At 47.3% G+C, this 26319-nt stretch overlaps 1 protein-coding gene across 3 annotated transcripts; it reads left to right on the top strand.

The window, feature by feature from the left end:
- Nucleotides 1-378: 378 nt before the first annotated feature.
- Nucleotides 379-18764, top strand: LOC120674285 (protein GFS12). Of its 3 annotated transcripts, none has more exons than XM_039955441.1 (17): nt 379-613; nt 831-865; nt 1350-1418; nt 1522-3606; nt 3708-4035; nt 4160-4375; nt 4453-4525; nt 4598-4803; nt 6705-6767; nt 6869-7074; nt 7155-7266; nt 7361-7876; nt 16889-17175; nt 17535-17775; nt 17874-17947; nt 18063-18198; nt 18363-18764. In XM_039955441.1, the coding sequence occupies exons 1-17, from the start codon at nt 467-469 to the stop codon at nt 18516-18518; spliced, it is 4950 nt and encodes a 1649-aa protein (XP_039811375.1). In that variant the 5' UTR covers nt 379-466; the 3' UTR covers nt 18519-18764. The 3 variants fall into 3 exon arrangements, 2 of the variants coding, with proteins under 2 accessions (XP_039811375.1, XP_039811376.1); XR_005675039.1 differs by having other exon boundaries at nt 400-613; nt 16889-17072; XM_039955442.1 differs by lacking the exons at nt 16889-17175; nt 17535-17775; nt 17874-17947; nt 18063-18198; nt 18363-18764 and adding an exon at nt 8118-8279 and having other exon boundaries at nt 399-613.
- Nucleotides 18765-26319: the final 7555 nt, after the last annotated feature.

The raw sequence follows: 26319 nt of genomic DNA, 5'->3' as shown, positions 1-26319 counted from the left end.
TCTCCACCATTAATACATGATCCATTAATTTGTCTATCTCACAAAATTTTTTAGTTCTTACTTCTCTCTCTTCTCTTACATCTTCTCCATCTCAGTATTCAATCTGCTTATAGCTGATCATAATACTTTACGGTTGCATGAGGAGAGCCTTGTTCGAGCGGCTGTCCAGGAAACGAAACAACTCGAACATGCATCTTTATAGCCTAGCCAATGGAGATACAAGCAACTAAACGCGCCCCTAGTCTCTACCCAGAGTCCCAGAGACCCAGACAGACAAGGTTCGACCGAGTCCGACCCGGCGGAGTTGGTCGAGCCAGACCAGCTCACCCACTCCGGCGCACCAGCCCAGCAGCCCCCCCCCCCCCCCCCCCGGTCCGCTCTGCATTCCGGAGGGGTCCACAGCACAGAGGCATCCGTCTCACGAATTCGGCCGCGGCTCCTCCGATCTAGCCGCCGGGCGCCGGCGATGGGCTGCTCGCCGGAGGCGGCCGCCGCGGCGTGCCCGGACTGCCTGGAGCGCCTCGTCCGCTCCGACCTCGGAGTCTCCGGCCTCTCCTTCGTCCACGGCCTCTCCGACTCCCCGCTCCCTTTCGCGGCCTCCGCGGTCGTCCAGGTCCGCCTCGGCTGCTCTATTTTCCGTGTGATTTCTCGGCGCTTTTCGCCGACGCGTGCCTCCAAACTCGTCGCGGGCCTTCTCATCGGTTCGGCCAGCCTGCTGTTTTGCGGCATAGTTTGTTGAGCCTCCATTATTCGCATGCATAAACCCCTGCTTGGTTTGGAAGAGCTGCTGGTTGTAGCTTCGCCTTAATGCTTGTTTCCTTCTCGTGCAGATAGCGTCTGATGGAGCGGAGGAAAGTAACGGGAGGTAAGGCTACGCATCCATGACTTGCTTGGTTTCCGGCTTCTCATGTTAAGATATTTGGACTCCGCTGCAGTGTGTCGATATCATTATGACAATTGTTTCATTCGACTGTAGCTGTGTATAATGTTACGTCGTTATAAGCTTGCAACTACTGCTCCAGCTGGGAATGTGCTTCGGTGCAATTCCAACTAGAGTGAGCTGTATGTTTCAGACCAGATACTCTATCAATGCTGCTTCAAATTCTTGTTTAATATTGGAACAAAGTAAGCACGTACTGATTTTTGTGTTGGACCTTTGGAATAAATCTGCTTAGTAGGCAACCTAGTTTGGAAATCTGCAAAATATATGCTACAAATTCTGATCGACAGAAAGCAGACAAATTAGTCATGCGGACAATTTCTTACTTTGCTATAAAAAAATTACCACCATAAAACTTAAATGCTGTTTCTTGTTTCCACTCCTTTCCACTCATCCATATATGTTGCAGGCAGCATTACTCCAGTTTTGTTTTAGTGGGCCTGTGCGGTGCTAAAGTGCCTTTTGGTAGTAAAAAATGGTAATTCTCTTTTCCAAGGATTATATTTATGATTTATCTTCAAAAGGCTCCAAAATTGATGTATCAACATATACGGAATTCTCCACATTTTCATTCCCTACAGTGATGACAATTCCTTGGAGAATGGTATTCATAATGACCCCCTGCCAGAGCAAACAGTATATAATGATGATGACCAGGATACTCAGCAATCAGATTCCTCTTCTGGCAAAGGATGCATTGAAGATCATGAAAATCCCCCTGGGCTCAGTAAGCAGCAACAGGTCATAAGCACAATTGCCAAATTAACTCCTGTTTGCTATCTCAGCATAGACCACACTTCAGAGGTTGAAGAGCTTATCTTGAGTTACCTGAACTTCTCAACTGAAGAGAATGTGATTAATTCGTTAAATCTGTTATCTGAAAACAAAATTAGTGGTTTAACTGGATTATATTTCCTCAGTTTTGTTGGATTTTCAGCATTTGATGACTTGCATCCTTCTGGACATGTAAGGCATCCCAACATCTTACCAGTGTTAGGTGTTCTAGAAACATCTGATCATTGCTACATGTTACATCCAAAGGCTCCATACACTTTGGAAAATATCATGCACTACAGTCCAGAGGCATTCTGCTCAGATTGGCATATTAGATTTCTTATCTACCAGATAATATCTGCTTTGGCATACCTTCATGATTCAGGAGTTCATCATGGCAATCTAAGGCCATCAAACATCTTGATGTCAGATTCCTTATGGCCTTACCTGAGCATAACTGATACCTGCCCTGTAAAACACAGTTGGGGTTTTTCTGATCCTAAATGCTCACCTAACTCATGCTGTTTTATGGAGGACTGTTCCTCAAAAGCCATTTACAGTGGTTTCAAACTGCAATCATCCTTGGATTGGCAATCTCACTTTAAGCAATGGTGGAAAGGTGAGCTGAGCAATTATGAATACCTTCTTGTCTTAAACAAGTTAGCTGGTAGAAGGTGGGGTGATCCAGCTTTTCACACTGTGATGCCTTGGGTAATAGATTTCACAGTGATGCCTGATGAAAGTTCTGATAATGGTTGGAGGGACCTAACCAAAAGTAAATGGCGGTTGGCAAAAGGAGATGAGCAGTTGGATTTTACGTATTCATCATCTGAGATTCCACATCATGTTTCTGATGAGTGTCTGTCAGAGCTAGCTGTCTGCAGTTACAAAGCAAGGAGGTTACCTAAGACCATCTTGAGGTCAGCTGTGCGTTCCGTCTATGAGCCCAATGAATACCCATCTAGTATGCAAAGGCTTTACCAGTGGACGCCTGATGAATGCATTCCAGAATTTTATAGTGATCCTCGGATTTTCGCCTCTCTTCATTCTGAAATGAGTGATTTGGCTTTGCCTTCCTGGGCAACATCTGCAGAGGATTTCATTTGTCTGCATAGGGATGCATTAGAGAGTGATAGAGTATCACAACAACTGCATCACTGGATCGACATAACGTTTGGCTATAAACTTTCTGGAGAGGCATCTGTTGAAGCCAAAAATGTAATGTTGCCTCCTAGTGATCCATCTAGACCCAAATCAATTGGGCGACATCAGCTTTTTACAAGTCCTCATCCTAAGCGCCTTGTTAGCACCCCTCATGCAGTCTACCACAATAAAATGGACTCCTGTGGTAGATGCTGTGGCAAACGAAGCGGTGCAACAACTGATGCTGCACTAGATGGCAGTTTTCCAATTGTGCTTTCAGAAATTGGTTGTTTGGAAGAATTTGAGAAAGCAACTTTGTTTGCAGAGCTTGAACACCATTTGAATCCAATATATGATTATGCTACCACTTCAACTAGGTGCTCTTCAGCCAAATATCCCAAGAGCCAAAATGCAGATCAGATCTTGCGACATGACTGTGCAATGCCAGTTGCAGCCGATTTTGATTTTGGTTCCTTTCTTGAATGCTTCGAGTCTGATGATGGTTCCCCTATGGGTTATCAAGAACTGCTACTGTGGAATCAAAAGTCTCGTTCAGAAAATGAGCATCATGCAAATGATGTATTTTCTATCGGGTGCATGGTGGCGGAAATCTATCTGGAAAGGCCACTTTTCGATGCTGCCTTGCTAGCTGCATACAAAGAAATTGGCATAGTACCAGGAGCACTTCAAGAATTGCCTTCTCATGTCAAACTTTTTGTTGAGTCATGCATACAGAGGGAATGGAACAGGTAACTTCAGCAATGAAGATGTTTATAGTTTATATCCCACTGATTTGATGAATATAAAGACATAACTGTTACGTTGATACTTATTTTTTGTACCTTTGCAGGAGACCAACAGCAAAGCACCTTTTGGAGTCACCATACTTTCCTCCATCAGTTCGATCTGCATATATGTTTCTTGCTCCACTTCAAGTTTTGTGTACATCTAGAGAGCGAATCAAGTATGCTGCTAAGCTTGCAAGTGAAGGGGCACTTAAAGCTATGGGAGAATTTGCTGCTGAAATGTGTGCACCTTACTGCCTATCGCTTGTTTCATCATCGTTGTCAGATGTTGACACTGAATCGGCCTTGTCTCTGCTTAAAGAATTTATAAAGAGCTTGAGTATCCAAGCAACTAAGGACCTCATTCTGCACATCATTCAGAAGATCTTACAGGCCAGTTAAGATATATCAGTAGGAAGGATATTCGCATGTGGTTTTCTTTCTTGATTTTGAAGTTTTGTCCTATGGGACATAGTTTCTTCCTACTGATAGTTTTGTCTGATGGTGGTTCCTACAGGCGGTAGAATATTCGCATCTGAAGGTTGCCCTTCTTCAAGACTCTTTTGTTCGAGATTTGTGGAAGAAATTAGGAAAACAAACTTATATTGAGAAGATTCATCCTTTGGTGATCTCAAACTTATACAATTCACCTAACAAGATCACTGCCTCTGCTGCATCCACTGTGCTGATCGTCTCAAGTGAGGAACTAGGAGTACCAATCACAATTCACCAGGCAAGTCTAAGTGGAAACTTTTGTTGATATACCATCCTAATCCATGCATCATTGATCGATATCTCCACTTTCTCCAGACAATTTTACCGCTAATTCACTGTTTTGGCAAAGGATTATGTGCTGATGGAATTGATACTTTGGTCAGGATTGGTAACCACTTAATGCTTTCTCGTTAGGTTCAAACTGATTTGCTCAGTGATCACTAACCTTTGTATTATATAGGTGGACTACTTGGAGAAACTTTTGTTGTCAAGCAAATTCTTCCGTTGCTTAGGAATGTTATACTCTCATGTATCGATTCGTCAAAGATGAATAAGCCTGAGCCACAGCATAGTTGGAACACTTTTGCTCTTGTTGATAGCCTATCTGCCTTGGAAGGCCTTGTGTCAATTCTTCCCATCAAAGCTGTTCTTAAAGAGCTTCTTCAGGTATTGCACTGGCAAAAACAAAGCTTAGCAGACAAACATAACATGGGTGTGAAAATGGATAGAATTTATATTGGGTTCAAGGTGAACCAAACTGGAATCCTTATTTTAAAATTTAAGTTGAGATCAAATTCAGATGACTTTAAGCACAAATTCAAAGTCTACCAGATTCCGATAAGACTTTACTTACCTTTGACCAATTGATAGCATTTCTACTTTTGTTATATACATCAATACGAAACTAGGTCACAGTTTAAATCAAGAGTAAAATGCACTAGGGTAACTTTATGTAGATTCTCACCTAGGTCCATAAAATCTCAAAGTGGGCATCTAGGTCCTTAAAATGTGTTTACTAATATTACCTATAATGTTATCAAATTCCAGCACTGATTTAGATGCTTAGTGAAAGCACATGTGGCTCAGATAATAGATTGATTGATTATAGGTGCAAGGCACAGGTACAATTATATAGGCAAGGAACCCAAGGATATGGCTTATGGAAAGTTGGAAACACAACCAATCGGGAGTCCTTGCCTAATACAATTAGGACTAATCAACTATCGCTTACGGGACACGCACAAGTATGTGCGGCAATAGACCCAAGGCCCAAAGGGCCTGCCGAACCCCTCTGCTAACACTTAAGTGTCTTGAATTTTAAATTCTGATATTGACCAAAAAATATCCATTAGCACAAAGTCCCAACTAAGTACATTACCCTCATCAAGGATATGTACAAGAATGCGATGACGTTTGTCCGGACATGTGGTGGGGACACCACTGACTTTCCTATTAACATAGGCCTACATCAGGGGTCGGCATTGAGCCCTTATTTATTTGCTTTGGTGATGGATGAGGTCACAAGGGACATACAAGGTGATATCCCTTGGTGTATGCTCTTTGCTGATGATGTGGTGCTAGTTGATGAGAGTAGAGTAGGAGTTAATAGGAAGTTAGAGCTGTGGAGACGCACGTTAGAGTCAAAAGGGTTCAGACTTAGTAGGACCAAGACCGAGTACATGATGTGCGATTTTAGCGCATCTAGGCATGAGGGTGGTGACGTTAGTCTCGATGGGCAAGTGGTGGCCCATAAGGACACTTTTCGGTATTTAGGTTCGATGTTACAAAAGAATGGCGACATTGATGAAGATGTTAGGCATAGAATCTCAGCTGGCTGGTTGAAATGACGTCAAGCTTCTGGTGTCCTCTATGATAGGAGGGTGCCACAAAAGCTAAAAGGTAAGTTCTATAGGACAGCGATTCGCCCGGCGATGTTATACGGTGCTGAATGTTGGCCTACAAAAAGGCGACATGTCCAGCAACTGAGTGTAGCAGAGATGCGGATGTTGCGGTGGTTTTGCGGGCTCACAAGGAGGGATAGAGTCCGGAACGAAGTTATTCGGAAAAGGGTAGGGGTGGCACCAATTGAGGAGAAACTTACCCAACATTGGTTGAGATGGTTTGGACAAGTCCAACGGAGGCCTCCGCAGGCGCCGGTGCGTAGTGGGGTGCTAAAGCGTGTTGATATGGTAAAGAGGGGTAGAGCCGTAGAGGTAGACCTAAACTGACTTGGGACAAGTCGGTTAAGAGAAACCTTAAAGATTGGGATATCTCTGAGGAGTTAGCTTTGGATAGGAGCGGTTGGAGACTAGCTATCAACGTGCCTGAACCATTACCTTTGTGTCTTTTGAGTTTCATCTCTAGTCTACCCCAACTCGCTTGGGACAGGCTATGTTGTTGTTGACCAAAAAATCTTAATACAAAATTGGGCATATTAATCAAGTGAAATTTGTTGGCGCCCAGGCTTCTCTTTTAAATATGTTACTTTTAATCATATCCACTTTCACCCTTAATTATGTATTCTTTATGCATTCACCCATCCATTAGTCTTCTACTGGCATCTGCAGGACCAAGTTTGTCTTCATGTAAAGGTTCTTATGCAGATTCATTTGGATCTTCGCGTGATTCAGGCAATAACTATTCTTAACATGCTTTCCCTTTAGTATTTCTCTTCATTAGTGTTTATTATACAACTTAAACATTTTGCCATCCAAACTGCATTGTTGATTAGGTGGCTGCTACCGCACTTGCTGACCTTTGTCGACGCATTGGACCAGATAACACTTCTATATATGTTTTGCCACAGCTGAAGGAGCTTTTTGCTGAACTTGCCTTTTCTCATGAGTCATCTAGTCTTAGCCTTCTTACAAAAGGATTAAAAACTTCTGAAGGAAACAAAAGTGAGTCAATTACAATGGAATCCCGAATTGATCTTGTGTAAGTCAAAAGTAGTTTTTCTGTGTTTTCGTATAAATAGTTTTATATGCTTCTGTTTTCATATAAGGTAAAAATTGTAGGTTTCTGCTATATCCTTTCTTTGCATCACTTGTTGGGATAGAGAAGCTCCGGGAGTGTTGCTCAACATGGTTTCTATTGGAGCAAACTCTTCAAAGGTCGTACAATTGGAAGGTACATAAGGCTTCATTCTTTCTTATACTCTCAATTGTTGAGATGATATCCTATCATGTTTGTTTTCCTTATTTCCTTCTGTGCTTTTGTTTAGTGGGAGCCTTCCGGTGATTGTTCTAAGAATGCTGAAAATATGAAAGCTCAGAGGTTTCAGCCTGGCAACTATCTCTCATCAGAGTCTGTTCCAACCAATTTGCTTTTCAATGGGGCAGGTTGGTCCACGTCACAATCAGAAACTTCTAAAATGGCTCAGAAGGCTGCATACTCTAAGCCAGGATCTAAGCTTGAGAATGAGATTTCCAGTGACAATTCATATACTTCAAGTTCTGGAAATCAGCCATGGTTTTGGTTCCCCAGCCCTGATAGTAGTTGGGGTGCTCCAGAATTTCTTGGACGTGGTGGTGGTGTGAGAGATGAACTTCCCTGGAAGATTAAAGCTTCTGTCCTTTACTCAGCACGTGCTCATCCTGGTGCTTTACGTTCATTAGCAGTTCATGATGATGAATGCACAGTTTTTACTGGAGGAGTTGGTCCTGGTTTTAAAGGAAGTATCCAGAGGTGGGAATTGCCAAACATGAATTGCACGTCTGGTTATTATGGGCATGAAGAGGTCAGTTTTTACTCGTTTTTAATAAAGTCATTCTCTCTGCTTCTTATGATGGATGATTTTCTTTTGAATTTATATATTTTTTTCAAATGAGCAATGAAAAACTGTATTTAAAAGTGATATTTTCCAAAGAACGAATTTGAATGTTACTGGGCCTACATGAAATCCAGCTGGTTTACGGAGGAACTTGGGCCCTCTGATATTACTTGTACTGGCTGGTTTTGATGAATGATGATGAACCCAGGAATCTTCCATTTGGTTCTTCCCGGTTGAACCACCAATCTAGTTTCATTCAATAATTAGGACATCAAGCTTCTGCGGTGGCAGATGCCCACGAGGTTGTTCGCACATGCTCCAACTGTCAAAAGCACGTCCACTACATCAAATTTCCCCCAGACGAAGTCCACCTCATACAAGGTTATGACCATTTTAGAATTTCTTTTTCAACTAGAAACCAGAACCTACAAGGTTATGATTTTCACTCAGGAACTGGACAGTTTCCTGGCCCATAAGTAGTATTGTTTGAAAAATGAAATTTGATTTTGAAAAGTAGGAGCGAACTATTGCATCCTGCATGCGCTTTTAATATGAGCTGGTGTGGGCTCCATAATGGTAATTGTTAGAGAACTGCAACTCAACTCTATTGCAATGCCCCAAAGGGGATGTAATGTATACAGCATGTAGAATATGCAGGAAGCCCCCTACACTAGTATCTAATTACAACAGAAAGGGGATACATCTAACAGTAATCAGTTTGGTCTCGGTTCTCATCCAGTAACCAGCTGATTCCCAGTATTTTCTTGGATGCATTTTGTATGTAACCAGTCGCTTCCCAGTGCAAATGGTCTACTAGCAAGATGGATCATGTTACTGGCAAGGTCATAGAACCTGATAAAGATACGAGTGGCTCCAGCTGGTCTAGGTCGACGACTGCTGCAGCCAAACATTTGACAGATTGAAATAATTGAATGAAATAACTACAAGTTTTTTTTATGAAAAAGGTTGCAAGTAATGACGGGAATTATTGCTATATTCCTCCAACCCTAGATGGGTGGGTATATATAGATCCAACACATGGACCTCTAGATGGGCCTCTATACACATGGGCTCAATATACTCCAACACCCCCCCGCAGTCTGAACTACCGGCGCAGCGGTGTTCAAGACTGGACAACAAGAAAGCTAACACTCCCCCGCAGTCTGAACAACCGACGCAGCGGTGTTCAAGACTGGACAAGATGAGAGTACAAGTAGAGCACAAAAATGGCTAATACCCCCCCGCAGCCACAACTAGCCACCGGCTACGTTGAGGCTGGATCGAAACTCCGAGAAGGTCGACGAGGGCAGCCCTTTCGTGAAGATGTCAGCAAACTGGGAGGTAGTCGGGACATGGAGTACCCGAACATCGCCGATGGCGACTCTGTCGGGCACGAAGTGTAGGTCGATCTCCACGTGCTTCGTCCGCTGATGCTGGACGGGGTTGGTGAAGAGATACACGGCGCTGACGTTGTCGCAGTAGACGAGCGTGCTCTTGGCGAGCGGGCTGTGGAGCTCCGCCAAGAGCTGTCGTAGCCAGGACGCCTCCGCCACGCCGTTAGCGACAGCCCGGTACTCTGCCTCGACACTGGAGCGGGAGACAACCGGCTGCCGCTTGGACGACCAGGAGACCAGGTTGCCGCCCAGGAAGACGGCGTAGCCAGAGGTGGAGCGACGAGTGTCCGGGCAGCCAGCCCAGTCAGCGTCGGTGTAGACCACCAGCTCAGCAGAGGACGAGCGGTGAAGTACCAGGCCGAGGTCCACAGTGCCACGGACGTACCGGAGGAGACGCTTCAGCGCAGTAAGGTGTGACACCCGGGGATCATGCATGTGGAGACAGACCTGCTGAACAGCGTAGGTGAGGTCCGGCCTGGTGAAGGTGAGGTACTGCAAATCGCCGGCCAGACTCCGGTAGGCTGTAGGGTCAGCCACCGGATCACCCAGATCAGCAGACAGCTTCGCCTGAGTGTCGACTGGAGTGGAGCAGGGCTTGCAGTCAGTCATCCCAGCCCGCTCCAGAATATCGAGGGCGTACTGCTGCTGGTGCAGAAGGAGACCAGACGGGCAAGGCTCAACAGTGACGCCCAAGAAGTGGTGGAGCTGACCAAGATCCTTCATAGCGAACTCCTGCTGCAGAGAGGAGATGACACTCTGAAGCAACTGCTGACTGGAAGCTGTGAGCACAATGTCATCGACATATAGCAGTAGATATGCCGTCTCATCCCCACGGTGGTAGATGAAGAGAGACGTGTCAGACTTGGCCTCGGTGAACCCCAGTGTCAGCAAGAACGTTGCGAACCGAGAGTACCAAGCCCGTGGAGCCTGCTTCAGTCCATAGAGAGACTTGTTGAGCCGGCAGACCAGATCCGGACGACTCGAGTCCACAAATCCCGCAGGCTGAGAGCAGTAAACAGTCTCTGACAAGGTGCCGTGAAGAAATGCATTCTTCACGTCCAGCTAGTGCACAGGCCAAGTGCGCGAGAGCGCAAGTGAGAGGACCGTGCGCACCGTAGCGGGTTTCACGACCGGGCTGAAAGTCTCATCATAATCCACACCAGGCCGCTGAGTGAACCCCCGGAGAACCCAGCGAGCCTTGTAGCGCTCCAGTGTGCCGTCAGCCCGACGCTTATGCGTCCAGATCCACTTGCCAGTCACCACATTGCAACCAGACGGACGCGGCACGAGATCCCACGTCTGGTTGGCAAGAAGAGCCGCGTACTCCTCTTCCATCGCGCGACGCCAGTGAGGATCCGCCAAGGCGTCGCGGACAGAGGAGGGTACCGGAGAGACCCGCGGCTCTCCCTCGGTGGCGGAGAGAGTCGCGGCCTGGGACGCCATCCGCCGAGTCACCATGGGATGGATATGTCGAGGATCCCGATGGATGACCGGCGGGTGGTACACCTCCGGCTCTGCGCAAGTGGGAGCCGGAGGAGGCGGCGGCGGCAGCTCCGGTGTCGGCGTCGCAGGAGCCTCCGGAGCAGGAGTCGGAGCCGGTGTTGGCGCGGAACGACGCCGGTACACCTGCACCGGCTCAGCGTACCGCTGCGGCGCCGGGTTTGGCGCCGGACGACGCCGGTACACCTGCACCGACTGAGCGTACCGCTCAGGTGCAGGGGAAGGCACCGGGGCCGCGCGAGGCGCAGCAGAAGACACCGGGTCCGTGCGCGGCACAACCGGAGGTCCGGGGGCCGCGCGTGGCTCGACCGCGGGCCCCGGGGCCGCGCTCGGCGCAGCAGGGATCACCGGAAGCGGTGCCGGTGCGCCGTGAAAACCTGCAGGAAAAGGACAGACAGGTAACGGTGGCTGAACCACCGGGTCAGTCGGAAACAGAGACGCGAGCTCGGGATCAGGAGAAGGTGTGGAGGAGGTGGAGTAGGGGAAATCCGACTCGTCGAAGACGACGTGTCGGGAGATCAGAACGCGGCGAGAGGTGAGGTCAAAGCATCGGTACCCCTTGTGGTCAGGGGAGTACCCAAGGAACACACAACGAGTCAAGCGGGGCGCCAGCTTGTGAGAAGCGGTGGCGGAGGTGTTAGGGTAACACGCACACCCGAAGACCCGAAGGTGGTCGTAGCGAGGAGGGGTACCGAAAAGAGCGTGGTGTGGAGTGGGAGCAGGAGAAGCAGTGGACGGAAGGCGGTTGAGCAGGTAGGTGGCGGTGTGGAGGCTCTCAGCCCAGAAGCGCGGGGGGAGAGAAGCCTGGATCAGAAGGGTGCGCACGACGTCGTTCGTCGTGCGAATCATCCGCTCAGCCTTGCCGTTCTGAGGAGAGGTATACGGACAAGACATACGCAGCTGAACACCCCGAGACAGGAAGAAAGACCGGGAGGTGGAGTTATCGAACTCCCGCCCGTTGTCACACTGGACGGCCTTAACGGTGAGGCCGAACTGAGTGGACACCCAGGCAAAGAAGTGGAGGAGGGTGGGGAAAGTCTCAGACTTAGCGCGCAAAGGGAAAGTCCAAGAGTAATGAGAGAAATCATTAACAATGACCAGATAATATCTATAGCCAGACATGCTGAGTACAGGAGATGTCCACAGTCACAGTGAATGAGATCAAAAGCATGCGCAGCATGCGAAGAAGAAACAGAAAACGAAAGTCTAACATGACGACCTAACTGGCACGCATGACAGAGGTGCTCAGCAGGAACCCTAGTACATGGAACATCGGTACTACGGCGGAGCTGAGCCAAAACGTCGCGGCCGGGGTGACCAAGCCGGCGGTGCCAGGTGGTGGAAGAAGGCGTCACGGCAAAAGCAGAAGACGAAGAAGCCGAAGGCGAGGCAGCGGAAGCAGGAAGCCGAAGAGTGTAAAGGGGCCCCGGGCTGTCACATCGGAGAAGTGGACGCCGGGAAGCCGAATCCTTCACAGTAAGACCGGAAGAGTCAAATTCGATAGAACAGGAGTTGTCAGCAGTAAACTGACGAATAGAAAGAAAGTTGTGAACTATTTGAGGAGCAACAAGAACATGAGGAAGACGAGGAGCAGAACCCACGGCGGGGACAGGAAGGCAAGACCCATCACCAACCATGATAGAAGAAGGACAAGAAGGGTGTGGGGGTCGGACAGAAGAGAGGATCCCAGCATTGGGAGTGGTGTGGAACGAGGCGCCCGAGTCGGCGATCCACTCGGTGCTGGTCGGCGGCGTCAGTCCCATGGTGCTGAAGGACTGCGCCAGAGCGGCCTGGTCCCACCCTCCAGGCCAGGTCGGCTGCTGGTTGGGCTGAGCGGGCGGGGTCCAGGAAGGCGCGAAGAGTGGAGCAGTGCCAGTGAACATGGCCGCCGGCTGGAGCTGAGGACGAGGCCCCCCTCCCGGACCCTGGAACGGCCACAACGAGATGCGCCCTGACCATGGGTTGCTGAAGGATGGCCAGGGCGTACCTCCAGCAGCAGGGGCGGGAGCGGGAGCCGAAGCCGGTGTCGGCGCGCCGCCCCGACGGCCCCCACCGGTACCGGTGTGGCCAGGAGCAGGGCCACCAGTGCCACCACCACCACCCCGTCGCCGGCGACGTCCACGCCCCCCCCCCCCTCCTCCGGTCTGCCCAACGGGAGGAGGAACAGTGGAGGAGGTCGGTGGAGTAGCAACGAGCGCGGCGGCGGTGGGCGAGGACGATCCGGGCGCGAGACCCCTGGTGATCTCCTCGAGGGCGAGGTCGTCCCGGATCTGCAGGAAGGTGGGGAAGGGCCTCTGGCGGGCGATCCAGCTCTTCAGGTGGTCGTAGGTGCTGCTCAGTCCCCGTAGGACATTGAGCACCAAGACCCGATCGGACACCGGATCCCCGAGGTCGTGAAGAGCATCGGCCATGCTCTTCATCCGCCGGCAGTACTCACCGACGGAGAGGTCCCCCTGTACGAAGGTGCGGAAGGTGGCGTCGAGCTGGAGGGCGCGGTACTCGGCGTTGCCGAGGAACTGCCCCTCGAGCGCCACCCAGGCCTGCCGCGCGGTGCCGCCGTGTGTCCTGACGAGGTCCTGAAGATCCAGGGAGATGGTCCCGAAGATCCAGGACAGGGCGACGCTGTCGAGGCGCAGCCACGTCACGTCCCGCGCCTCGATCGGCGAGTCGACGAGGACGTGGTCGTCGAGGGCGTAGCGGCGAAGGGTGAGGACCTGGTCCCGCCAGCGGCCGTAGGAGGAGGACGCGGGGTCGAGGAGGACGGAGACCAGGGCCCTGATGTTCTGGACGCCGGCCGCCTGGAGGTGGAGCTGGGCGACCATGGGGTCGGTCGGGTCGTACCGAGCTCCAGCTCCAGCGATCGGGGCCTGGCGTGAGGAAGAGGCGCCGGGCTCGTGGTCGACGGGCCGGCCGGAAGAGACGCGGAGGAAGCGCTCCGCCTCGGCGACCCGGAGAGCGAGGGCGTCGGCCGTGGCGCGCTCACGCTCCCAGGCGAGGGAAGCTGCGCGGACCCGCTCCTGAGCCGCCGAAGCCTCCGACTTGGCGGCGAGGAGGGCCGCGGTGAGTGCGGCGTCGGCCGGCTGCCCGCGGATGGCGATGGCGGAGAGCGGCGCATCCGCGGGCGGCATCCCGAGCCCGGTCCACGCAGTGTCGGACGCGGCGTCGACGACGGGCTGCTTGCCTGTGGCGATGGCGGCGCGGTGGGCAGCAGCAACGGCGGGATCGGCGGCCGCGTCCTCAGGAGCAGCCCCCGCGGCGTGTAGGAGCTGGGCTGCGGCCCGCAGGACCGCCGGATCGGCACCTGCGGCAGCCATGGCGGCCTCCATGGGCTGCTCCACCACGGGAGGTGGCTCCAGGGCCTGCTGCAGAGGACCCGCGCCGGGGCCCGCGGCTGGAGCAAGGGGGGCGGCGTCCCCGGCCCCTGCAGCGGCGGGTTCTGCAGCGTCCGGACCACCGCGCCCGAGATTGGCGGTGAGGACCACCGCAGGGGCGACGGCGGCCGGACCCTGGGCGGATCCCGCAGTGCCCGCCGCGCCCGCGCCCGGCCCTGGAAGGGCGGCGGCGGAACGGGACCACGCGCCATGACGCGGGCCTGAGGCGGCGGCGGCTGCAGGAAATCCAGGCGGGGCGCCCAGATCCGCGCGAGTGGGAGCAGAGGGGGAGGGAGGGAGGGGAGGGAAGGAGGAGGGGGGAAAGAAGGGGGCTGGCGGCGGGCACAGGGGATGCGGCGGCTGGAAAACAGGGGAGGCTGGAAAAACAGAGGAGGAACCCTAACCTAGGCTATTGATACCATAATGACGGGAATTATTGCTATATTCCTCCAACCCTAGATGGGTGGGTATATATAGATCCAACACATGGGCCTCTAGATGAGCCTCTATACACATGGGCTCAATATACTCCAACAGCAAGCTTAGTTCATAATGGCATATATTTCCAAACCAAAGGGCACTGTTTTGTTTGTTTTCGTTCTGTTGTTGTGATAATCAACTGTTTTTCATCTTTGCAATGCATTGAGACGCAGTTCTTCTGCATGTTAGGAAACACAAAAACAAAACAAAGGACACTGGAATAGTAGCAAGAATAAAGACCCTAGAAAAATAGGACAAATAAGAATACTCACCAGCAACTGGCACAGGATCAACATCTATCTGCTGCCATTCTGTTCAGTGATAATTGTGGAGTCATCAGGCGTCACCGAGGGATAATGGGCTGGTGCTACTCCATTAAAGCTTTTGGCGCGCGCAACACCCAAAGGGCTGTTCTTCGTCTGTTTTGACAATCCGTCTTTGTTTGCCCCCGATGGCGCTCGTTTTAGGAGGTCTTTTGTATTCTGGGAGGATTTCTTTCTCTTGTCGTGTGCCCGTGGAGTGGATGGGGGTACCTATCCTTGCCCCTTCTTTTGGAGGCCAGAGGCTGGGATCCTTGCCACTTCTGTTCTAGTTTACAGTACTTTTTTTCTGTTTGTTTGTTTTGTCAAACCTGTTAATGATGCTATAATTTTGTTACGTGAGTAATGAAATTCGAGCAAAAGCCCATGATGGAAAAATCAGGTGACGTAGGGGAATTTCTTAGCTATGGTGGCATACTGGCATGTAGGTGTGGATGCCTTGATGAAGTCTTGGGGGAATGTCATAGTGGATATTTTTGGCATATTATCATGAGTGTGATGTGATCTAATTCTAAATGTTGCTATTATGCAGAAGCTATTTTTCTGAAAAAGATTTTGCATCAAAAATTCGTAATGAATCAGAAAATTAGAACTTCGGCAAAAAGAAAAAAACAGACTGCCTGCTGATGGTTCACAGAATTCCTAGTTGAATGGGCATTAAAAAATCCACCTTGTTTATTGGATTCTAAATTTAAATAATGGTCATTCAAGAATTTTTTTTAATGGTAGTAACTAGTGGAGAACTTTTGCTAACTGGTTGCGTAGTGTTTGAAATTCATGTCTGTGCTTGATTTTTACTTAGCACATTGCCCATTATCAGCTAAGAAACAGTGCCAGCTTATGTTTCTTTACTGCATGTAGTTAGGGAATCTTGGCTCCCGCTCCACCTTGGTACTGGTAAGTGTTAAAGTGGTAGCATATCTCTATAGAAGAGAAACAGAAATAGTAACTTAAGTACTAGTAGACATGGAAAGAAGAGAGGAAGATAAAAGTAGGCCCTGGGATATTAAAGACTCTTTGTTGTTAGGGCATCTGGAGTGTTGCAGAACAAGGGGTCGTAAGGGCCTTAAGGCCGACCTCATACATAACACGCTCGGTCCTAGGGGGTTCCTAACCGAAAAAGGCAAAGGCCCGGCCTCAAGCTAAAGACTTGTAAGGAATAAAAAAATCGATCAAAGGAGGCGTGGCGGACAAAACAAGGGGTAGTATTCCCACAGCTCGGAGACGGCAGTCTGGTGGACAGACGCAGAAGAAAGATCGAAAGAGATTAGGAGACATGGGAATTGTTTTATCCTGAGCGGGACCCACCCCAGGACCCACTGTTAAAGGCCTCTTCGGTACACAAGTACACAATGAGTCTGGCCCCAGTGCACCGTGGGGCCCACCTTAGAGGTGCTCTCGACCTCACACATTCCTGATGCCTTTAGGTTCTGATGATTTTACACTTCTTGAACATGATCTGATTTTACACATGTAATCACCAAAATGGAGACAAATAACAAAAAAGATGAAGTTAAAGAATTTGCGAAATGTACTTGACTTGAATTGTTTCTACTTGTTCTTAATTCATCCATTGACTTTTAAGAAAAGATCTGATCAAGCATTGCTGTTCAATAAATCAAACTCTTGTCTATATATATTCAATAATTTCCAAATTCCAGTAAATTCCAGTATAGTACATATTTACTTTTCTTTTTTTTTAAGTCTGACAGTATAAAAGTTATGATTAGTATTCTTTTGTAGAGATTTTGACTAGTGCTGCTGCTTGACATATTGTATATTATAGATTGTTTGCTCTCTTTCATGTGTTCTATGTTTGAACTCATTGGCTACTCTTTGGTATCTTTTTATTAATTATTTTATGTGCAAACAGTTCACCCTTTAAGTTTTTCTCTTACCATCTCATTTTTGTAGGTTGTCAATTCCATCTGCATCCTGTCAATTACTGGCAGAGTGGCTTCTTGTGATGGCACTATTCATATATGGAATGGGCAGACAGGAAAGCTCATTGCAGCTCATGCTGAGTCATCTACTACCTTCCCACTCCAAACTGCATCTATTGAGCAGGCAAACATGCTCAATCAGGATGCACTCTCAGGTGGAATATTGTCAAATGCATTTTGTGGTAGTTTGTATACATCTATGCATTATATGGAATCTGATGGTATACTTGTTGCTGGTATGGGAAATGGTTCGATCAGGTATTGATCTTTATGTCATCAATCTGTTTGGCGTGATCTTTTTTTTTTGAAATATCTTTCCTTGAATCCTACTCTTTGTTTGGGGAATGTATTTGTGGCCAGAAGCAGTGGTCATGCAGCTATACACATGAATAGCCATAGCCAAAAAGCTGAAAATTTACTTCAGTTAACTAGGTAGTACTCACGCAAAATGAGTTTGGAAGCCGTGTGTACTTGTTTTTTTCTTGAAGGATCAGCGATTAGAAGTTGAGAGCATGCTCTGTTCTCTCCAAATCTCATTGTTATTTCTCTCAATTTCTATCAGAGTAGTTTGAATATATCTGCTAATTATTGTGTTGCACATCGTCGAGTCTTTGCAGATTTATTGACATATCTCGGGATCAGAAGCTACATTTATGGAAGACTGATTCTGCTGAAATATCTTTCTCATCCCTTGTGTCCGCTATTTGCTCATGTGCCTCAGACAGGATTACCAAAGGAACCCCAATGGCTTCATCCTGGCTAGCAGCAGGTCTAAGTTCTGGTTACTGCCGGTTGCTTGATAAGCGTAGTGGGAACTTCATTGCAGTCTGGCGAGCACATGATGGACACATCACAAAGGTCAGTGCACCCCTAGCCCTCTACCACAGATGTTACAAGGAACCTTGTTTCCTTTGACATTTTCTGATCTGTTTTCCCTTTCCCATTTATGCTTACAGCTGGCAGCACCAGATGATCACTTAATTGTATCAAGTTCCCTGGACAAGACTCTTCGAGTTTGGGACATCAGAGGGTATTATTCTCTTAAATGTCTTTTCTGGATTGCGTGTATTTCTTCTGGCTCACATGTATTTTCTCTTCGAATTTGCACAAAATTCTTAAATGTCTATTGCTGGAAAATGTGATAGGAATCTGGCAATGCAGTCAAACATTTTCAGAAGTCATTCAGATGGCATCCCCTACTTTTCTGTCTGGGGTCAAGATGTGATATCAATTTCGAGGAACAAAATCGCACTCACTTCTCTTTCAAGGCCAGCAAGTGATGTAAGACTTTATCCTTCTCACAACTTGCGCCACTGTTTAATCTCGAAAAAAAAAGTTTGCTACTTCCAATAGAAGTGTGCCTTTTATTAAGCAATTTGCGTGGGGTAATGAGCTGGAAATCTATTTGGTTCTTGTGAAAGTGATATTCATATGCTTCTATGCAGATTGGACATCAACAGCTTGCACTTCAGAATTTGTATTCGGCTGACAGAGGAATGAAACACAAAGACCTTTCTGTTCTTTCAACTATTGCTGTGCTTCCATTGTCAAGATTGTTCATGGTTGGAACTGAAGATGGATTCCTCAAAATCTGCCACTAGATACTTCTAGTATTAGTAATCGTCTCTCCATTGCGTTGAGTTGAAAAAAAACTTTCGACCAATCTCACTTCAGAATTGAATTTTGTAGCAACAAAAATGTCTGTGCATAGTATGTTTTCATTTTGCTAGGAGCCACAGTAGAGTATGCATATTCATATTGTACAGGAAATGCAATGTGTGAACTTTATCTTTGAGTGAAAGCCTCATTTTTTTTATCTTTTCTATTTAAATAGCACATCTTATGTAGTGTTTGCTTGATGCTCTGATGAAGTTCAAACTGCATTGCTTCGTTACTAGCCAAAATCGGCACTTATTCCTTCCTTTTGATGGAAGTCCAGTGAAAGTGGAAGTAGTGACCAGATGATTGCACAGGATTTGAAGATACTGTAATGCTACCGCTACATATTTGATTTGTTTAAATTTTTTATTCACTCAAATTCGGTAAAAAAATAATGGATTTCGCATTGGCCACCGGGAATTACTAGCACGCCAGTACCATCCTTGTTCTCTGGCACTGTGGCACATGACTACTCCCTCGTCCCTAAATAACTGTCGCTTTCGCTTCCCGAGAAATAACTTTGATTAATTTTATATAAAAATATATTAATATTTATAATACATAATTAATATTATTAGATATATTTTTTAATCTAGTTTTTTAACAAATTTATTTGGAGATACAATTGTTGCATATTTTTTCTATAAATCGAGTCAAACTTGTGGCACGTACACCGACGGCGACAGTTAAAAAGGGATAGAGGTAGGATGCTTGTCGATTTCGCGTTGGCATGCTGTTCTGCCACCAAGGTGGGACGCTTTGATTAAGGGCTTGTTTAGTTATTGTAACACCCGGTTTATAAAAGGACATAAACCGAGCAATCATATACGTGCCAGGATCAAGTCACACGTATATACAACAGAATGAACAGTATATCACAGCACATATCACGTAAAAAGATATAATAAAGCGAAAACGAATGTTATTTATTACATTAATGACAAAAATGTCTGATACAGCGGAAGCGAAGTACAAAATACGATAAAACTCTCCGAAACTGAGCAGGGCGCCACAGGGACGTCGACTGGGAGACGAACACCTAGAAGTCCTCGTAGTCCTGGTAGCGCTGGACGAACTCTCTCGTGTCGGCAGAAACTGAGCAGCAGTAGCGTATCCAAGAGGAAAAAGTAGAGAAGAGGCAAGAGCGAGTACACAACTTGTACTCAACAAGTATAACACAAACTATGAGCCTCTAGGTTGGCTGACTGACTGCATTAGCTTTTAAGTCTTGGCAAAATTTTATTAAAACTATTTACTACAAGTTGATGAATTACCATTAACCCAGTTATATAGTAATTAATCAGAATTAATTTATGATACTACTGAGAACCAAACTAAAACCAAGCCACCAAGGTAACCCCGAGAGGCACCTCCCTCGTCGGAAGGAGACAACCCCACTAATCAAAAGGAGGATCTGGGCCGCTCATAACCGTGAGCACGGCTAGTATACCAGTTTTACACTCTGCAGAGGTTGCACATCTTTACCCACAAGTCGTGAGCTACGCTAGAGGTTCATCACACTTCCTTAGGTGAGATGACTAGCGACTCACTACGAGGCATTTACAAAGAATCTCGTTGGTAGGGAGTAACCACGAGGGTGGATCAGCGACTATGGAGCAGGTCTAGTGGGCGTCAAGACACGAAGCACAGACGAGGCCACTCAGCACGAGGGCCATAGAAGCTTACCGCCCCTGCCCCGCAGGTAAGTTACTCCAAACCAAAAAGATCTAATTATTACGCCAAGTCTATCCCATTCTAGCCTTGTGGTAGCGCTGTTGTCCTAGGTTGTCGCTCTATGAACCGGTTCTTATGGAGAGTGGCCAACCAAGCACTAAGCACCGTGCTGGCCCCCTAAACCATATTTCTAACAAAATATATTTTAACGAGACGTGAGCCACTCAAGCACGAAGCACAGAGGGCCACTCTCAGAATTAAGTTCAAGTAAACCATTAATCAATTTAATTAAAAAGGACCAAAGTGTGTTATACCACAGCAACCTAGCACAACTAAACAAATGCAACCCAAAGGATATATATCAAGGATATAAAGTGGCTAGGAAATCCTTATAGGCATACAGTATTAAATGCAGTATGAAATTGTATTTAAAGATGATAGGTTGTTCATGTTATACTTTCCTTCCTCGTACTGCTCCTGCTGCTGCACAAAGTGGTCAGAAGACGGCTACTCCGGGTACTGGTACTGGGGCTCCTCCGGTAACTCAGCGTCTACTCACGAGCACATGGCCAAAACAATGCACAATAATAAGCATACAAGCAAACACTAACAAAAACTAAGAAACAGTACATCAATACATAAAAACAGCACACTAAACTAGTCTAAAACTATTCTACGCGTTACAACGATCGCGTGGACATAAAGAACGCTTAAAACAGAGTTAAAACGCATTATCTAGGCTAAAAACAAGATTCAGGGGCTTATTTGCGAGAAAAACTAAGTTCCAGGCGGTTTTCTGCAAAAACCGAGGGTCTATACGTAATTAAACTAAAACTCTGGGGTTTAACTCGCAAAAACATCAAGTGTGGACTGCGGGTTCTATTCTGGTAAAACTCAGGGGCTAAAACAATAAAAACAGGGCCTATCCGTAAATTCTTTTGAACTAACAGGACCGCGGGTTGATAAGGAAGAAACTCAGGGGCTCTTATGCAAAAAGAACGGGCCGAACCGGTAAGTTTGGATCTCGGCCGTAGGATCTAGATCGGATGGTCAGGGTTTGAGGAGCGCTGGATCTAATCACGGCCGTCGCTGCGGATCGAACGGCCCTGGGAGGTTGGTGCGCGGGCGGCGGCGCGGCTTGCCGGAACTTCCTGTTCCGCGGCGGCGCATGATCGGAGAAGGCCAAGGCGGCGCTCTAGGGCTCGGTTTCGACCGTGGTTTGGCCGGGGAGGTAGACCGCGGCATAGGTAATCCACTGGGGTGGATATCGCGGTGATGCGGTGGGGCAAAGCAGGGTGCAAGGCGTGGAGGCGGCTCGGCGTGGTGGCTCGGCGTGGCGGCTCGCCGCCGGCAGGAGTGACTTCGTGCCGCGTGGGTGGGCCACGGGCTAAAAATAGCTAGCGCAGAAGGGATGGTGGTTGTTGCGTGGCCCACCGAGGTTCGAATCGGGGAATGGCGTGGCGCAGGGTGTCGGCGTAGTGTTCCGGCGGCGAAGCTCGACGCGGAGCTTGAGGTCCGGGCGTTGCAGGGCGTCTCCGGGCCTGCAGGTCCCTCGGTCAGGTTCGTGGTCGACCTGCGGATGTCCTACAGGGTCAGAGGGGTCCGAGAACGGCTGGCAACGGGGAAATTACTCGGAGCCCAGAGCTTACCGGAGTTGGGGCTCGGCGCGATTCCGGCGGTGTCGCGACCTAGGGCCGACGCAGAGGGTTCGGAGATCTTCGTGGTTCTTCAGCGGGGCAGATGCGGGGGTTATTGGGGGCCGTGGCGAGGTGGGGCGGTCAGCACTCGGCGGCGCAGGGGGTTAGCGCGGCGGAGCGGGTGGTGGCGGCGTGCTAGGGTTTATGGCGGCGCGGCTGAGCGAGATGGTGGCGCAGAGGGCCGCAGGGTGCTATTTGTAGGGCGGCGGGTGACCTGGGCGTGCGCGCCCGTGGTTGGAAGGCCGGCGCGATCGGGGCCGAGGATCTCGGCTTCGGTTGCGCGAGGAAGACGAAGCTGGCGTGTGGGGCCGACGGGTCAGCGAGCGGAAGAGAGACGCGGCTGAGCGGGCGACGCGCGGGTGCGCTGACGTGCGGGCCCAGGCGATCAGCGAGTGCGGGCGACACGCTCGCGGGCTGATGCGGCGGGGAGACGGTGGGCCGAGCTAAGCGGGATGGGCCGGTTTGCTGGGGAGGCAAAAAGGGCCGGTGGGAGAGAGAGAGATCGGGCGGGGCTGGCGTCGGGACTTGGGCTGAGGTTGGGCCCGCGTGGAAGTGGGTTTTGGGTTTCTTTCTCATTTCTATTTCCTCTCTCTTTTCTATTTCTAATTCAAACAAACTTAACCCAAATGAATCCAAATTTGAATTTGAATTCACTCAAGCACTCAAATAAATTAAACAAAATGTGCACCAGCATGAATGCAACAACAAAGATTAAACCTATGATAAATTTTAATTACTTATAGAACAAAAATTTAGACTAAATGCAAGACTAACACAATAAACCTTAGAAATTTAATTAAAGCCAATTAAATTTATTATAAAATGCTGAAATTTAAATTAGGGTGTTACAGTTATTTACATGTAAAAATTTTGCGAAGGAATCTTGCTAATTTGAAGTACTAAATGAAGTCTATTTACAAATTTTTTTGCACAGATGAGTTGTAAATCGCGAGATGAATCTAATGATGCTAATTAATCCATAATTAGCGGATGGATACTGTAGCATCACTGTTTGCAAATCATGGATTAAGTAGGCTCATTAGATTCGTCTCGCGATTTACAGCCCATCTATGCAAAAAGTTTTATAAATAAACTTTATTTAGTACTCCATGCATATGTCAAAATATTTGATGTGATGTTTTTTTTATGTTTACGGGGTTTATAGGTAAAGATCTAAACATAGCCTAAATTCTAGCTTTACTCTGCCGGATTCGCTGCAGGACCGGGGCGGATAGGATTCGGATGAGTTAAATGTGGTTTGTTGGATAGCTACAGGTAAAAGTATAGAGGGCTTGACTGCCCTGCACTGTGAAGCCTCATTTCCTCCATGGCTGTGTTTAGATCCGTAAAATAGTGGTAAAAAAAGTCACATCGGACATTGTAATACACTGTAGCACTTTTCGTTTGTTTGTGGTAATTGTTGTCCTAACATAATCTAACTAGGCTCAAAAGATTCGTCTCGTCGTGTACATCAAAACTATGCAATTAATTTTTTTATTTACCTACATTTAATGCTCTATGCATGAGGTAAAAGATTTGATGTAATATGTAAATAATGAAGTTTGGAGAGAGAAATTTTGATACTAAGGCCCTGTTTAGTTCCCACCCCGTAAACGCAAAAAAGCCATAAACGCAAAAAGTGCAAAGGAATCTTGCTAATTTAAAGTACTAAATGAAGTCTATTTACAAAACTTTTTACATGATTGGGCTGTAAATTCGATTACAAGGTACTGGCTCACTGATCTGACCATAACTTTTAATTCACTTAAGAAAATGCAGAAAATAAATACATGTCGAACATCTACAGAAAATTTCCAACATCTTTTGTTATAGGCGACAAAGCTAATTTGGACTCTAACTTGGTCAAAAATGGATTAACAGATATATGCACAGATTTTAACCTTGTCGGGCAGCAGTACTAATTTGACGATTACTCCTAATTTGCTGAACGGAATTGAGTGAAACCAGCACCATCGGAAAGATAGTGAGAAGAACTACAACTATCATATTGATGGAATATTGAAATTCTGTACAGATTATTACTAGAATTAGAATTAACCTTGCTGTCCACAAATTCAGACTATTGATTATGGGTTCCAGCGACTGATTGAACTGCACGTACCCATCTATAAATATATAGGAACCAGTAATGGTATTCTTTGATGGGAAGGGCGTGAATTTAGGTGCAGACCTGATGGAACCCTAGCTTCTTCTCTAATTCCTCATGTTCCCCTCCCGTGCTTGACCAGGCAGACCAACGCTTGGAAGGAATCGACTGACCGGCGATGGCACGGTCGCCAGGAACCAGCGAGCAGAAAAGGGCGGCTGCCTGCGGAGAGGATCTGAGCAGCGATGTGGGAAGGGGTGGCGGTGCTGCTGCTGGAACAGGGGAACAGGAAGGGGCGGCTCACAAACAGGAGTCGAGGAACAGGTTGCAGTCCGGTTTGGGTTTTAGAAACCTAGACTGTATCCGATGGTTCCAATTGATCGGCTTGTCATCAACTCACCCGCTAACCAAATGGGGCATGTGAATAGTAAAACAGATTTGTTTCGATGAGCTCTACGCAACCATGGTCCCCGATCGTTCATATGACCAACGATTCAACAAGTCAACTTTTTATCCACATTAATTAACTTGGTCAAAGATTTTTTTTGGAATATTATAGTAGTACTCCCCCACGATCAGATCTGACTATTTTTTATCCTTTTATCATGCTAATTTTCAACTTCAGCTTTAAATATCTTAAATTATCCAATGCTTCTGATCTTTCTTTAATTGGATAAAAATGTAGCCAAAATGGGAGTAGTCATATGTGAATGTTATGAACGAGTCATAACCATCCACACTTTGCATAGGAAATGGACCACAGATGTCTGTGTGGATTATCTCTAAAATCTCTACGCTTTGTTTGGCACCCCTTTTGATTTGCTTTACGTACTTTCCTTTAATACATTCTATGCATTGTTCTAAGTCTGAGAACTCTATTGGAGGAAGAATTTCATTCGTAACTAGTCTTTCTATTCTCCCCATCGAAATATGGCCTAAACAACAGTGCCAAAATTTTAATGACGCATCTTGAGTTCTCTTTCTTTTCCTGTTTGCATTCACTGACGAGGATAAAATCTCATTTATATTGACATTCACATCAATACGGAATTCAAATTTTCACAAAATGATAGTAAATAAAGCTGATCCTATTGGTAGGCAACGCCAACCCATGCATTATTAAACCATATCTCACATTCGCCATTTCCAAAATGGCCATTATAACCATCATTATCCCAGGGTAACACACTAATCAAGTTTCTTTGCAATGAGGCAATATAAAGAACATCTCTAAGTAAAAGGTTAAAGCTACCAGCTAGCTCTAAGGAAAGGTCGCCAAAAGCCTCAACATCTGCTTGGACTCCATTTGCTACTTTAATGCATCTTGCATTTCTTTGCGTAGTTCTCGTCGAACGAAATCCCTGTTTACTACAACATGAATAGTTGCACTAGAGTCAATCCACCAAGTATATGAATATTGTACATACAAGAATTCATTTATGAACGTAATAATGTTCTCACATTTATTTGCCATTAAGGCTTTAAGAAGACGTCCTTCTTATAATGTCCCTTGTACCTGTAGTGGAGGCATTGATCTTTGTCCACTAGGAAAATCTTTGGCTGATAGAAAAATTATAGTATTGCTATTGGTCAGAAAATAACAATATCATAATTCACTCAATAATGATCTTTTATCATGCTCTTAAAATCAATTCTCCCATTGGTTCGAATGAAGATTAAAAGAGAACAACTTTATTATTTGTAGCGGAAACATGAAAGAAATTTTATATTCAGAAGCATCTCAATACTCATTCTTCTCTCTAAACAATATACACGTTGGTGCAAAATTGAATTGAAAACAATTTCTAAGCAAAATTATCAAACTATCTTTCGAAATGCTTTTGAAAAAAAATAGAAAAGCTTTACTTCTCTTTTCTGTGCGGGAGGCCCGACCGAGGAAACGACCCACAACCCAACTCTGCGTGCGGTGCTCCCCGCGCCCAGGCCGCAATTTGGGCCTAGGCCAAGAATTTGGCACGTGCTTGGACCCCGTCTGGGCCAAAAACCGGCCCGACAGTCGCTCGGATGCTGCTGGCCATTGGATCGAATCCAATGGCTGTCTGGCCTTTTTGCCTGATCAAAACTCGACCATCAGCCGGTTCGCTAGGTTCATTTCTTCCTCCCCTTTCTTTGTCTACCACTGAATGGCGGTGCCCTCTGGCTAGAGCAGGCGGCGGTGCCGCCACTGGCCCTCTCACCGGTGCGTGTGCTTACCCGTGCGGGAGCGCGCCGCCGTCTAGCGGCTTGGCAGCAGCGCCCTGATCC

This window comes from Panicum virgatum, chromosome 5N, assembly GCF_016808335.1.
Source record: "Panicum virgatum strain AP13 chromosome 5N, P.virgatum_v5, whole genome shotgun sequence".
In the NCBI taxonomy this organism is placed as follows: Eukaryota; Viridiplantae; Streptophyta; class Magnoliopsida; order Poales; family Poaceae; genus Panicum; species Panicum virgatum.
The sequence above is the reverse complement of the archived record's forward strand: the minus strand, read 5'-3'. Positions and strand labels throughout refer to the sequence as shown.

What these genes read in the sequence shown, in the direction of transcription:
- LOC120674285 (XM_039955441.1), top strand. Translation starts at nt 467, where the DNA reads ATGGGCTGCTCGCCGGAGGCGGCCGCCGCGGCGTGCCCGGACTGCCTG. An exon ending in CGGCCTCCGCGGTCGTCCAG is followed by an intron (nt 614 to 830) that starts GTCCGCCTCGGC and finishes CTTCTCGTGCAG; the next exon opens with ATAGCGTCTGATGGAGCGGA. An exon ending in TGATACTTTGGTCAGGATTG is followed by an intron (nt 4,526 to 4,597) that starts GTAACCACTTAA and finishes TGTATTATATAG; the next exon opens with GTGGACTACTTGGAGAAACT.